We start from the raw sequence: 15053 nt of genomic DNA on the forward strand, positions 1-15053 counted from the left end.
AAGCCATGGGTTGAAGACAGAGGAGCTAGGAATATGGAAGCTTACTTGGCAAATGAGGCCCTTGTGCCTTACAGCAATTTACTCTGCCCCAGCAGCACCCACATAGAGTGAGTTGTTCACCTCCTGCCAGTCTGCATGTCCAGAATTTAGTGTAGATCTGGTATCTATCTAGGGGAGAGCTGGGATTCATTCTAGGTCCACATGCAGAGTAGATTTAAGGTTTCTAGACAATAGTTCTTCAGACTGCAAGTGGAAGGTAATAATATCAAATTCTCTTCCTTTTTCGCTGGTTTATTTTTTAAACAGCTTTGCATTTAGAAAACTAGATACTGGGGAGAAGAGCAAAATTCTAGTCTTCTTCCCTCAATACTTTAGTTTTGAGTGCATGTGGACTTCCACCCAATGGATAAATAATTTTAACAACGTGACTTTTTCCACACGGTGGGCAGTCCGAAGAGATCTGAGCCAAGAACTAATTTACCACCATATCTGCAACGTCAGGGAACTAGGCCTGAAATGTCAAGCTTGGAACAGAAAAGTGTGCCCCGTATCCTCTTGACTATGGAAGTTTGTTAGAATAGTAGCAGGTTGTGTGTTGGATGATTCCTGTGTGTTAGTCCCCCCCCCTTTCCTCACTCTCTCTCTCTCTGGCTTCTGTGCCCTGCACGGCTCCAGCACCCAAGGGTGTTCCTCTTCCCATTTTACAGTCACACAGTCGCAACTTCTTCCAGCTAAAAGATTTCAGGCTAAGAAATCCAAGCGATCTGGTCCAGAATAAAGCATGAAAATATCAGCAACTTTATGTGAAATAAGCAAGTCTCCTATCGGTGATCTCAGCCTGTCTGTCTCTCTCTCTTGCTCCTTTTACGTATGAGTCAGATTCCTTTGGAGGGGGGTGGATCTTACTCCTCTGTGCTGAGCTCTCTTGTAAAAAGCTATGTATGATACAGAGGGAGAGTGTTCTTCTCACACCCATCTCCCCCGTTCCTCTAGTCTTCAGAGAACATCCCTCCGGGCTATGAGGTGGTCTCTCTTCTGGAAGCCCTTAATGGGCCTCTCACTCCATCCCCAGCAGCTCTACCGCTCCACGTACTTGGGGATAGCCACGTGTCAGGCATGCTGCCCTCATATGGCAGTGATGGCCACCTGCCTCCCGTCCGGACCCTGTCTCCCCTTGACCGCTTGTCGGATTGCGGCAGCCAAGGACTCAAGCTGAAGAAGAGCCTGTCCAAGTAAGTAGCTTGCTGATGTCTCCTGCACTGCAGTGGCTGTTCCCCAAACTGCCATGGCTAAGCTACAATTGCTGGTACCTGTCTGCTGTCTCTCGATGTAGCTGCTGCCTTCCAGGTGTATCTAGCTGCTTGTAGATGTGTCTTCTGTTGTCAGCTTGTAGCTCTTTAGAGCTCCCCCTTCCCTTTGGTTTCTAGTAGAAAGAAGTGGTTTGTTTTCCACCAGGTCAATATCCCAGAATTCCTCAGTACTACATGAAGAAGAGGATGAGAAGACCGGCAGTGAATCTGAAATCAGGATTTCCAGGAGGAAGTCTCCTCGTCCTCATGAAGAGGTGATTGTTTGTTTGAAAGGTCTTGGGTTTATATTAAAAAACCACCTCTGCTTCCTGAGAACAGGAGGGTTAAAGAGTTTCCCTGCAAGAGATCCCAGGAGTTAAACCCAATGTCTTTGTTGCTCATGCTAAGGAAGCGTGCTGGCAGAGCTCTCCTGAACCTGGTTTAGGAAAGAATTTCAGAGGCTTGGAAAAGCCCACCTCAAAGAGGAAGTGAGCTTTGCTAACTCAGGAATTCGTCTCTGGCTCAGATTGAAATCCAAAGCCAGGGAAGAATCACTGGCTTCCCTTGTTGCTAAATGCTTTGCCAGGCCAGGAGAGATTGAGCAAAGCCTTTCTTGACCAGAGATTGTTGGAGCACTGCCAAGGAACTAGATCACTTCCTGTTTTAAGGGGCTAATTTTTTTGGAACTTTGATTGCCTTGGTAAAATAATCTGAGAGCTTTCTCATTTGTTTTCAGAAGACCTCAACTCTTATGTCCATTAATCTGAAGCAGGTTTGGGGGAGTTTGCCTATCTGTAATGGCAAGGCTAAGCACACAATTTATGGCAGTAGTTCCATCACTGGAAATTATGTTTCCCTCTTAACATCTGATGCATTTTTTTCAGGAATGTGGTGTGACGCCAGAAAGTGAAAACCTTACCTTATCCTCCTCAGGAGCAATAGACCAGTCTTCATGTACAGGGACACCTCTCTCTTCTACCATCTCTTCTCCAGAAGGTATAGAAGAAAAGCTGACTTGCTTTGATTCTGGGGGCACATCTTCAAAAGACCCCTCAGCAAGCATATTAGTGGTTTTCCTCAATCTCACACTTCTTCCCCTATACCACCTTTTTGTACGCCTTGGCAGAGGACATAGGCTGAACACCAGTGCACAGGGATAGACCATAAGATGCACAGTCTTGGCTTTAAAATAAAAAAAAAAAGGTTTTGCAGATGTTCCACCTTTTGGCCTCCTTGCTTTTATGGATATCGTGTTGATTAACTAATGGGTTGATTAACCCATGCTGCTGCTATACAGTTGGAAAGCAGGCAGATCATTGAGTAGCTTTATCGTAGGATTTGCTAGAAAAATGCAACCTGTTCTGTTGATAGAAGTAATACGACTCATGCAACACGTTGGCAACTAATATACACACAGTAATTACCAAAATGATTATACATTCTTTATCAATCTTCTGAGAAAAATACAGCCACAGAGACATTATAACAGAAATCAGACATTATAAGTTCATCTTAGGTTGGGTAGTTCACAAGTCTCTGTGGCTTTGCATAAGGTTCTGCATTTTTCTCAGAAGATTGATAAAGAATGTATAATCATTTTGGTAATTATTGTGTGTATATTAATCATTATCGTAGGATTTGAGCTAGAAGAGACAGCTCATGAAAGACACGTGATCAGGAGCCGGATGCAGTAAGGAAAACGTGTGATGTACTGACTGAGTTAAGAGCACAGCAGAGTGGACCTTTTCCTTGCACAGGACTGAGGCTCTGGTTGGATCTTGGAAGCTCTTAAAAAGCTTGTTTTTTTAATTTTTTTTTGCTAAACTTGTATCTCAGCTAGTTTATTGTGTGTCCCTTTATAACCAGCCTCCCTGGCAATGTCTTGCCTGCGCCCTCCTCTCTTTCCTTAGATCCTGTTAGCAGCAGCCTGGCCCAGTCGGTCATGTCCATGGCTTCCTCTCAAAGCCAGCACTCTGAGATCAGCACTGACACCATGTCTTCCATGTCAGGCTCCTACGTAGCTCCTGGCACTGAGGAAGAGGGGGACATGATCCCATCGCCTGCTGTTGCCAGTGGGGTACCTTCAGAAGGAGATGTAAGTATGGCAAGCCTATTCAGATGACCAAGCAGCAGAAACTGCGATGCGGGCTAGTTCATTTCTGTGATGACAGCCACCCTTATTAAGGCAGGGGTGGGAAACCTGTGGCCTTCTGGATGTGGTGGAACTTCAACGCTCATCACTCCCAGCCAGGAGGGAAAGTAGCCAGAGATGATGGGGGTCGTGGTCCAACAATAACTGGAGAGTTACATGTTCCCCATCCCTACTCTAAGGGATGTGTTCACCATTGGGGCAGGCAAAGCACTTCATATAATGCAAGACCTTTTAAAATTCTCAAACCGAGAGAGATATTCAACTGTTTTAATCAGAGTAGATCCATTGAAATTAATGGACATGGTTGAGTCATGTTCATTAATTATTTCTTCTTCTTCTTCTTCTTCTTCTTCTTCTTCTTCTTTTCTTTTCTTTTCTTTTCTTTTCTTTTCTTTTCTTTTCTTTTCTTTTCTTTTCTTTTTATATACTGCCCTATACCCAGGGGGTTTCAGAGCAGTTCACAGAATAAAATAAAAGTTCTACTCTGGGTAAAACTTAGTTGAATACCACCTAGTTTTTTTAAAAAAGTTATTCAAGCCATTTCAGCTATTGGGTGGAACCCAGTGATTATATGGCACACTTAACATCCAAGATGGCAGCAGACACACAGCATTGTAGGTTGTGGCTAAGCAGCCATTGCCTGGGTGTGGCAGAAATGGACCAATATGGCGGCCAGGTGCAGTGCTTTTTTTCTGGGGGGGATGCAGACCCCTAAACATTTTGTGAATCTTCCTACTTTTGTCCATTTACTGTATTTATTTTCCCCGATTTGTACTATAAAATGGTGGTTTTCTTGAGTCAAAATGAGAGTACCCCTAAACATTTTTTTAGGAAAAAAAAAGCACTGGCCAGGTGTACCTTGTTGCAAAAACTCATTTGAGAAGAGGTGGGAAGCCAGCGAGACTTTTAAAAATTCAGAACATGTGTTGGGGTTGATACCACTGATGCAATTTGCCAGTGATTGTAACCTGCCTCTACAGGAAATGCACCAGTAAGTCCAAGTCCTGCCCTTTTCCCTTTCTCTTCCCTTAGTCAACCCCCGTTGAATCTCCAGATGAAAATTTTGTCAGTATGTCAGCAGAGGAACGAGACGCAGAGGTAAAGTTCCACATTTGAAAGCCTATTTAACACAGGGGGGTTGAAGGGGAGGGATGATTGGATGTAAAAGCCAGTGGCTGAAGCTTTCTTGTGAAAACGTTTTGCTTTGGCAACCTAGGCATCAATTAGGGAGAGAAAGGCAGATGGGAGCCAATGAGTAAAGTGAAATACTCTAGGTGGAAAATGCTGTAAATTGTGTAGTTGTGTAGATGGAAAATGCTGTAAATTGTGTAGTTGATAAAGGGGAAGCTGAGAGCTGCTCAGTGATGAAGTTTGTAGCTCAGCACAAAGTAACATACAACTTTTTTGGCAAAGGGTGTTTAAGGAGATAACAGAAATCACTCGGTTAAAGCTGACTGAAAGTCCAGAGGTAGCATTATTATCAATTTACAGTGGGGTGGAAGTTTCACAGGATATGAAGGACTTGCTCACAAATTTATTGACAGCTGAACAAGTTATTATAGCTAGGAAGTGGAAGGGGCAAGGTGACTATAAAATGGAGGAATGGTATAAAGAGGTGTGGGATGTAGCTATTAATGATAAATTAACATGTGCTATTATGGTGGCACTGTGGGTTAAACCACAGAGCCTAGGACTCAGAAGGTCGCGGTTCGAATCCCCGCGATGGGGTGAGCTCCCGTTGCTCGGTCCCAGCTCCTGTCAACCTAGCAGTTCAAAAGCACGTCAAAGTTCAAGTAGATAAATAGGTACCACTCCGGCGGGAAGGTAAACGGCGTTTCCGTGTGCTGCTCTGGTTCGCCAGAAGCGGCTTAGTCATGCTGGCCACATGACCCGGAAGCTGTACGCTGGCTCCCTCGGCCAACAAAGCGAGATGAGCGCCGCAACCCCAGAGTCGGTCACGACTGGACCTAATGGTCAGGGGTCCCTTTACCTTTACTAACATGTGCTATTAAGGTAAAACGGGGAATGTGCAGGAGAAATAATTTTGAGGAGATGTGGAAGGTATTTGTAGAATTTGTAGTGTTTAAATGGAAAGGGGTCAAACCATCACAAGAGGTGTTGAAATTTTTGGAGGTTGGATAGTTACAATGGAATGGTCTCGGGCGTGGGGTGCACGTTTTAATTCTTAATTTTTTATTACTACTACGTCAAAAAAAAAAAGTTATAAAAAAGGGAGGGGGAGGAAATACTCTGGATTGGTGCCAGGTTCTTCTGGCTAATCTGAGTCTTCATAGATTGCTGTTAGCTAAACATATTCTCTATGTTGCTATTCCCTGCTGCCCAGCCAAAGCAGCTGCTCAGCCAGAGGCTCCCTGTGAAACCTAGTGCGCCCATATGACTGGGACTCCAGTTCTAGGAACAAGCACACTAAACTTCATATCCATGGCTTTCCAATCGGTCAAAGCACCACCGCACTAGGTTTCACAAGGAGCCTCTGACTGAGTTCATTTGATCAAGCCAATTTCAGGTTTCCTCTGTGGAGAAAATATATAGGAGAATGCTTCTCTTGACACCCTTTTAAGGAGGGAACCAAGCTCTGATAACTGAGCTTTTGTGTCATCCTCTGTGTATTGCAAGTCCTTCACTTTTAACATTTGCACCTTGTCATCTTTTGTGGCAGGGGAATGACGTCATGGAGGAAGAGGCTGGCTCCCCCACACAAGAAGATGGTAACAGAGAACAGACCATTACTCCTTTCCCCATATTTTTTGGCTATGTTCCATCCCATCCAGCTGGCAGTGTTCACAGTGGCGGATAAGGAAAAGCAAGGCTGAGCGGGGGTGGGACTTCTGGACAAGCTCAGCCTTGTTTATCTTGTAGTAGCAGATGGATGGTCTAAAGAGTTTGGAGGTGTTGGGGGGGAGTTGTAATATAAAGCTACTTGATGGCTTTCCCTGTATATTGTGGGTTTATGTGTTTCCGAGGTCTAGTTTTTGCAAAGTAGTGTAAAACAGCTTTCAGAAGTTTCAGTAATGTCGCTTACAAGTGAAATTACAAAAATGTTGCAAGGTTAGAGACATAAATGAAAAGTCTTCAGTTTCAAAATGCCAGCGTCCCTTACTAAAGCAATAGCAATTCCAAACACTTCTCTGGAAAACGGAGCGGGGAGGGAAGGATGAAGCCGAGAGCAATCTTCAGATAGCTGGAGCATCTTTGGCAATGCCCATAGCAGTGGATGTTCTGGTGCAAAATTGCAAAACTGAGGGGGGAAATCTTCACTGTTGCAGATAATGACCTACTAGGTTCAGTCTTTAGCTACTTAGAGGGCTATAGACACCAGAACTTTGCAGCAGCAAAGCATAGGTCAATACAAATCATCACGTTTTGGAAGCTAGGTCATGGGCCGCTGACATAGGGACCCTGATGGAAAACTGCTCCCCCAAAAGTAAGGGATCTGTGACACTCCCATAACCCCAGGTGACGACACACCTCTTTGATACTTTTGGAAGATGCTGCGACAAGCTCTCACTGTGATGGGAAGAGAAGCCAGGTAAAATGGGCTTCCTCTCCTTATTTGGTGTGTTTGGCTGATTAAAAATCAACCTGCTTTGTAAAACTTCATAATGAACATTCTTAAGTGTTTCCATACATAACCCCCCCCCAAGTAAAATAGCATTTAGTTGACTCGTGGACTTTCCTTGTGAACTCTGAGCATCTCATTTTTAAAAGGCAAGTTTCAGGTGCTCATGGTCAGCAGCAAGGAGACGAGCTCGAAAATGCCGCAACCGCATGCTTAATAATTGGAAGGTTAAAGCAAAACTTAAACCCACATGCGTGTTATGATTCTGGAAGTTGACACCCACAAAGCATATGCATAGTGAACATGCAATTTCAATGGAACATGCCAATTAGCCTCAGGTTTCTGCCTCCTGGTATGCTTGCAGAATGTTTCATGATGCTGTGTTTTTGCTAACATTTGAGGGTTAACTTAAAAGCTGCAGCAGGAGCTGGGCCAAGTTTGCCCATAACTGGAGCAAATTGTAACTCCGTTAAACTCTGTGGCATGCCACTGGTTCTGGGTGATGGGGAGGGTGACAGATCGTGTGATCTTTTTCTCTTCCGTGCGCGACACTTCTCACACCCTCAGTAAGCACCAACAAGGCAGAGAACCCATTCTTAAATAGCAGTATAATGGCAGTGTTCACCAAAACCTGGTGGCTTTTCCGTGGGTCAGCAGGTGCCATTCCCTTTTCCCCCTCCAATGGCTGGGGCTTCTGCTTTAGTGCCAGCTGCGCTTCTGGGATTCCAGTGGGGTTGCATGCTTGCCTCGTACAGCAGTCGTGCAGCACAATACTTCAACACATGCCCAGCAGCCCACTCCATAAACCAGCCATGCTGGAGTACTTGGCTGTGCATCAGTTTTGCTTCTTAGCATGTCAACCAAAGCGGCTTTGAGGGATTCTGTCACCATAAAGACTTACTTTATTTTGAAGCTTGAAATAGCAGAAGGCCTTCTAAATAGCACTCTTATTTAGACGTCCAGGAATGCTCTTCTGGTGTTCTTAGGACTTGCGAGTTTTTGCACACTTGCGCGTCCAACCAGCAGGGAGTCCAGAGTAGGATGGATAGTCTGTGTGGTTGATTAAGTAAAGAACAACCCACATTATTGTGTGGAATACTTTTCTTTCAGGGCTTCAGAGAGTTGTTACAGAAAGATTTTTTTTAAACATAGTCTTCTGCTCCAGCCCCCAAAACCACTTGTCCAGAAAACAATTGAAAAGGTTTCCTCTTGCAAGGTCTTTCGCTTTTTAAAAAAACCAAATGGCAAAATTTCTATTAACTTTTCCGGAATTAATATATGGAAGTTCTGTAAATTTCTTCCTTTACCACATAGATATTTCTGTCTCTTTTAAAAACAAAACAAAAAACAAAATAGTACCCACACAGTCTAAATTTAATCTGGAATATTGCAAGGAAAAATAATGAATAAGCCTAAGGGCTTTTGTAGGGTAGGGAGAGGGGTATAGCCAGATATTGTTAAAACAGATGTCATTGTTGGTTAGGTTGGGGCATTTTCAGAAGTAATGCATCACTCAGTGTCCTGAGAGCTTCAGGTAAAAGAAGATGCCCCCATTTAAACAGACATTTGACTCAGTTTAGCCTTCTCATTCAATTGTTAAAAATGAAAACTCACCACAGTAATTATGTGTGAGCACCTCTTAGAATATTACTGGAGAAACCTGAAAAAGGTAGTCTAAGGCAATCACAGTTTTGGCTTTCCAACATTAAGCTGTGTCAAAGCAAACAAATCTGTGCTACAGACCTTTCTGTATCTGTTTTATACCAGTGCAAGGCATCATTCAAGGAATCCTGGGAACTGTCGTTCTTGTGAAGGGGCTAGGAATTCTCTTAGAAATCCCTAGCACTCACTCAACAGAACAGGAAACGGGAAGTCATTGAGCTCCAGGTGACATTGTGGAACTCCAACTCCCATCAGCCCCAGCCAGCATGGCCAGTGGTCTGGGACTATGAGAGATGCGAGTCCAGGAACATCGGGAGGCCATCAATTTCCCCACCCCTGTCACAAAGAACTACCATTCCCAGAGCTACCCGAAGAGAAGGATATGTCCAATGGTGCTTATTTGCGATACAAAATTAATAGTGCTTAATTTTTGCAACCAACTGAGGTTCCTGTTGTGTTGCGTTTGCTGGAGAGGTAACAAGTTGGGGGAACGTTTTGGTTTTTGAAGCATTCATATAGCTTCCTCCACAAGGCTTCAGACACCAGCCAGAGACCTGCAAAAGCATGAGCTGGTGATCTTCCTTTCTGTGCCTGTTTATGTATTGCCTTTGCAGAAAAGGTTAAATATCCTCCTGTGCCTGTACCCTTTTTCACTGGCAATATTTTTTTTTCTTGGAAACCAGAATAGAAATGGAAGTGGTTGAGGAAACCTGCCAAGATGGCTTAATGCAGATGCAACCCAGTCGAATGCCTTATTGTTCACTCTCTATGCCCCCATGGGCTGCCGTTGAGGTTTTCTTCCCCAACTCCTGATACGAACTGTTTGTGCCTTCCGATATTTTAAGGAGAAAGAATACGTATGTCAAAGCGCAGCCCCATCCCCTCTCTAACTACATTAACTCCCTTACAGGCCAAAGGACAGGCGCATACCTAGGTATGGAGTGTGACAATAACAATGACATTGGCAACGCAAGCGTGAAAGCACTGGACAATAAGCTGTGCTCTGAGGCCTGCTTACCTGGTGAGTGGCAGTCTGCTGAACATGAACTTTTGTGGGTGTGTGGAGGTGGGAGGGGAGCCTCTTACATACCCCCCACCCCACCCTGTCACCAGCAGCCAGAACGTAACACTTGCATGTACATATACTTCACGTTGAAACAGGCAAAAATACAGGTGCTCAGCTATGGCATCTTCCAAATATTTTAAACCATGCCCACTTACCTCCCCTGACCAGCCCTGCGTTGCACCACAATATAGAGATCTTTTTTTAGGTTTCCTAACTTAAGGCAAGTTTTTAATATGGCTTTCTCCACTGACCCCTGGGAACCAAAACTCCCTGAGGGTGTGGAAACATCTTTGTCGGAGTTCCTAGCCCATAAGACACGGGAGCCACATTTAATTCCATGTGTAGCGTGGTGCCCACTCTTATTTCTTACTGAATATTTCCATCCCCTTCTTTCTCCTTCTGTGTCCTACTCTCTCCGCCTCCACATTTTTTCCTCATCTTTAAAACTTTTTGAAGCCAAGGGGGGAAAAGAAATGTCAGCACTGCTGGTGCAGCCCACTTTGGGTTGGGTTGTAACCCACCTGGGTGTCCTCATCCACCTGTTGAGAACCAGCGCCCAAGATCCTTCAGCCATGGCAGTGAAAGCCATTTTAGGTGTACAGTTTAGATATGTTCACATACACCTGGCATAAGAAATAGGGTTAAGTTTTAAAGTTGAGCCCAAGACTCAGCGTGCAGAGTTCTTCTTGACAAGATTAATAGTGGCAGGATAAATTGTCAGCTCCTAGATAGGCTTATAGAAGTCAAAGCATTGGTTAGATCTGTTGGGTACAGAAGGAACCACACTTGTTCCATGATATCTAATTTAGTGACTCCATGGAAAAGATGCTCTATTGGGGGACTTCTTCCTGCACTAAAATAAGATCCAGCCGTCACCCCCAATCTCATTCTATTTCTAAGCAATATGTAAAAGTCCTTCAGATTTAATTATTTTCTTTACACATAGCTAGCCTGGTTAGTAACATAACGAAAAAGCATGTTTGAGACATGTTTAATAATTCCTTGGCTTAGCCCTGGTATCACATTCCCCACCTTACTTTTTGTTACTAACCCCGGGTATGCCTTGTGTGTCTCTTTGCTGTTTCATTGATCTTTTTGCCCCACTGGGTTTCATCAGTGTGAAAGTTCATGTTCACTCTACGCCAGCAAATTTCTTGTTTTTCTTTTCTTAGCCCATGCTTCCACCCTTTCCATTTCTCTGGGTTGCTGAAATGGCTGTAAATTTTACTGACTGACCTTTAAGGGTCTGGACAAAACTGAATAGGGGGGAATAGAATCATGCATTATAGTTGAGCAAATTGGCCTTGCCTGGTCCAGGATTAATGAAAATTAAAGATTTGTTGGTTTTTATTTCCAATGAATGGAAACCATGGGCACAATTCTGTGCCGGTTCATTGAAATATAAGGGTCTTGTGCACCTCTGCCCTGGATGGATTGCATTCGTGTGTCCCACCCAGAGAGGACTTGGAACACTTACCTAGTGTGTGTTTTAATTTCTGTTTATTTTAATAGGATTTAAGTGTTCCTAACCTCTTCTGGCTTATGCCCCAAATCTTTAAAATGCAGGTGCATCAGACTCGTCCTCCCATGTCAGTAAATTTGTTGTCATTTGTAACACCATAGCAACCCATCTCTTGCTTATTTTGCCTTTCGCTAAAGCTTTCAAGGCTGTAAACTTGAGATACCTGAAAGAATCTTTCTTGGTTGGTCTAATTCACTGCTTCGGAGAGGGAGAGCTTTCTCACATAGCTGCTAGCAAGCTAGCTCTCTTCCTCTGTTGTGCTGTCCCTCTGTGTAATTTATTTCACTTGGGAAATTCTGCAGTTAATCCAAGCTTTGCTCTGCAAAAGCATATGTGCCCGCAGATAAGAGACCCTCTAACAATAGTGGCAAATGCCATCTTTCTTCTGGGGCAGGAATTGTTTGAACACAGCCACATGCAAGGTCATTTATAGTTCCGAGGTTAAAATATTGCACCATATTATGTCCTTGCAGTGTTGGTACCTTCAAGCAATCATGGCTCTGTGTATAAGCCCAGACCCGAGCAAAATCTTAACCAAATGCCTTGCTAAGTACAATTTAGTGCGTATCCATAACCCTTCAAATTGTGATCTTTTAAACTGGGAAATCCTGCTTCAGTCAAGCAAGCTATTAGAGGGCAGTAAAATAAATCACTGGAACATTTTTTTCAGGGGTCTTAAAATGGCTATTGGGCAGTGAGGAACCAGAGAACAGAGGCTGACACATGCAACCCATCTTATTCAATAAAGTCACCAGTATGGATATAATAATGTCCTTGAATTTCTTGAAAACTGCATACCTGGTGTAGTGGATAAGTGTTCCAAATATAGCATCAGGTATCAGAACAGTGGTTGCAGTTCTATCAGAAGAACAAGAAGTGGGGAGGAGGAATGACATGTTGCGCAACATATTTCACAGCTGAGCTATTTAAAGCTGCCTAGACCCTGTGAAATAGCAGGCTTGTCAATGAGTTTTTGAATAAGGAAAGAAAAAAACAGTAGCTTAATATACTGTGCAATATGGTGCAAATTGGTAAAAAAAAAAAAGGCTTTGTAATGCATCTCTGTGCTTTTAAAGTGAACAACAGTGTGCATTAATGACAGCATGTGAACTATCATGCAAAATATTACTTTTAGCAAATCCTCCCTCTTCCCGCCCCCCAAAAAGTCCATCATTGCAGATAAATCTCCATAACATTTGATGTCAGGTTTTTTTGTTTGTTTTACTTTTAGGAAAGCAAAACTTTCTCATATTTAAAGGCCTATATTATGGCAGTTAGGGGACACGGGTGGCGCTGTGGGTTAAACCACAGAGCCTAGGACCTGCCGATCGAAAGGTCGGCGGTTCGAATCCCCACGGCGGGGTGAGCTCCCGTCGTTTGGTCCCAGCTCCTGCCTACCTAGCAGTTCGAAAGCACCACTAAGTGCAAGTAGATAAATAGAGACCGCTTTCTAGTGGGAAGGTAAACGGCGTTTCTGTGTGCGGCGCTGGTGGTGGCTCGCCAGATGCAGCTTCGTCACGTTGGCCACGTGACCCGGAAGTGTCTTCGGACAGCGCCGGCCTCTTGAGCGAGATGAGCGCGCAACCCTAGAGTCGGTCACGACTGGCCCTGATGGGCAGGGGTACCTTTACCTTTTACCTTTTTACTATGGCAGTAGTTAATGAGTTAGCTACCGACCAACTTAATGTAGCAGTGTCTCTTATTCTTCCTGTCTCTTATTTCATCACATAACTGCAGCAGTGGGAGAGCATTATGAGATATTTCTCTAAATGTGTTGTAGTGGAACTTACTCCCTAGCATACTTGGTTGTAGAAAAGCTTCCAAACCCAGAACCTTGGCTAAATTCAAGAATTGCTTTAGATGAAAGATCACATCTTTATCACATCCCAGCTGTTATCTGCATAGACATAGGAAGTATTCCCTAGCATTGCCTGCAGTGCTTCTTGAACTGCAGGAGTGGAAGCTGGGCATCAGGAGACCTGTGGAATAAATTACTATACAGTCACCAGAGGTGTCATCGCCTCCTCTGGCTTGCATACCTTTTGCTGCTTGCAGGAATCTTTTGCAGATCCCCCACCCTTCACTCTATGCAACAGACGAAGCCAAGTCCTCTTTTTCCCCTAGCTGCAGTGTGTTATTGTGCAAACCCATGCTTTGCTTTGCAGCCAGTCAGGAAGCAGCATGTACCTGCTTCCATGGTGCACAAGCTATATATGTAAAGCAGAATGGGGAATGAGACTTTTTGAGTTGCCTATTCGCAGATGCTGTGCCCTTGAGCTTTTTGGTATATGGCTGGAGTAATGCTGTGCCTGGCTGATCTAATGGCAGGGGTGCATTTCTGAAGTTGTCCTCTTGTTTCCCTCACACTCCATTTCCTTCACCCCAAAGTTTGAACTCCTAAAAACAAAACAAAAAAGCACTTCTAGGTACTCCACTTCAGTTTATCTGAGGAGGGCAATCCCGCCCCAGCTTAGTCTCTTTGTTTTAAGGATTTTTAGTCTCTGGGTTCTCTCCCCCTTTTTAAAGAGTGAATAGGTACAAAGGTAAGTACGGGAGATGGAAAAGCAAAGTATTAATTTTGAATCTGCAATAGTTGGCTTAGGGCTTGTCCGCACTGGGTTTTAATGTGGGTTTGTAGCTGTTTGTGTTCCCAATTGATTTGCATATAGTGCACATGACATTGCCCTCACACACACCAGTCTTGATGCTTTTCCCTTATAAATTTTGGCTTATTCGACTTAGCCATCTATGTATATATGTATTCTTTAGATCACTCAAGATTTGCACAAACCAAAAAACTGCACAAGCAAATTTACTATTGTTTAAGTACTTTTGCACACTTCTTGGGCGGGGAATACATATATAACGAAGTGGACACACAGCTATCTGTGCACATGCTCTGTCAGCACTTAATTCGCATGATAGAACCAACAAATTAGAAGGCAGGGACAAACGCAAAAGGGAATGCCTACTGATGTGGTTAATAGCCAGATGTAGTGGCCCAGTTGTGGGACTAAATAATTCTCAGATGTTGATAAAAACAACATAAGAGATGCAGAAGAGAATAAAGACCACTTCTTTCAGGTGTACATGCCAGAGAGCAAAATACAGAAATGGTGTCAAATACTGTTGCATGTTTCCCTTCTAAATATCATGTGTATATGGGAAGTGGAAGGCAGCAAACCAGTCCATGCATGTATTATTTGTTATTCAAAAATCTCTGTTTTGTGTTTCCCAAGTAGCAAAAAAAAATAAAAATGGTACAAACAGGGCCTTTAATTGGCAACTGGGCAAGTGGTAATTCACTCAAACAGCTTGATGAGCATGGCTAGCTGGCAATGATCATGTTGGCCCATCTCAAGGGATTGTGCTGCAGCTATCACAGGGCCAAATAGTGTTCCTTTGGCACCCAGTAATAGGTAAATGTTTATAGTTTGTTGTGTGTCTCCAGCTACGCATTTTGCTCTGCTGAGATAGTCTCCCAGCTACAAGCAGAATACTCAGGGGGAATTGTTTATTGAGCTCTTAACATGGATACCCCTGAGCCATTGTTAACAGGGTATATGCACATCTGGTGTATTCTAGAGGCTACACTACACAACTGTGCTTTCCAGTTATGGCCAGACAGATCTTAGCTGTTGCTTCTTTCTGTGTTAATCCATAATGCTAATTGAAACTGCCCTATGTTTAAACATGAAGGTCCAAGAATGTGGGGCACAGGATAGCTTACACTTCTTGCTTCTTTTTAGGTTCCGTGCAAAAGTCAAAGTGTAGCGACCTTA

General features: G+C 43.7%; 1 protein-coding gene across 5 annotated transcripts in view; it reads left to right on the plus strand.

The window, feature by feature from the left end:
* Positions 1-15053, plus strand: part of RNF157 (ring finger protein 157) — a 73656-nt gene that overhangs the window by 52154 nt on the left and 6449 nt on the right. For 4 of the 5 annotated variants that reach the window (XM_081185382.1, XM_081185380.1, XM_081185381.1 and 1 more), the window contains 7 exons: positions 994-1232; positions 1456-1564; positions 2174-2285; positions 3200-3384; positions 4474-4539; positions 6122-6170; positions 9594-9704. In XM_081185382.1, coding sequence (XP_081041508.1) covers positions 994-1232; positions 1456-1564; positions 2174-2285; positions 3200-3384; positions 4474-4539; positions 6122-6170; positions 9594-9704 — 871 coding nt within the window. The remainder of the gene's footprint in view (positions 1-993; positions 1233-1455; positions 1565-2173; positions 2286-3199; positions 3385-4473; positions 4540-6121; positions 6171-9593; positions 9705-15053) is intronic. The other variant, XM_081185383.1, reaches the window with a different exon arrangement.

This window comes from Podarcis bocagei (genome assembly GCF_964188305.1).
Source record: "Podarcis bocagei genome assembly, chromosome: 2".
In the NCBI taxonomy this organism is placed as follows: Eukaryota; Metazoa; Chordata; class Lepidosauria; order Squamata; family Lacertidae; genus Podarcis; species Podarcis bocagei.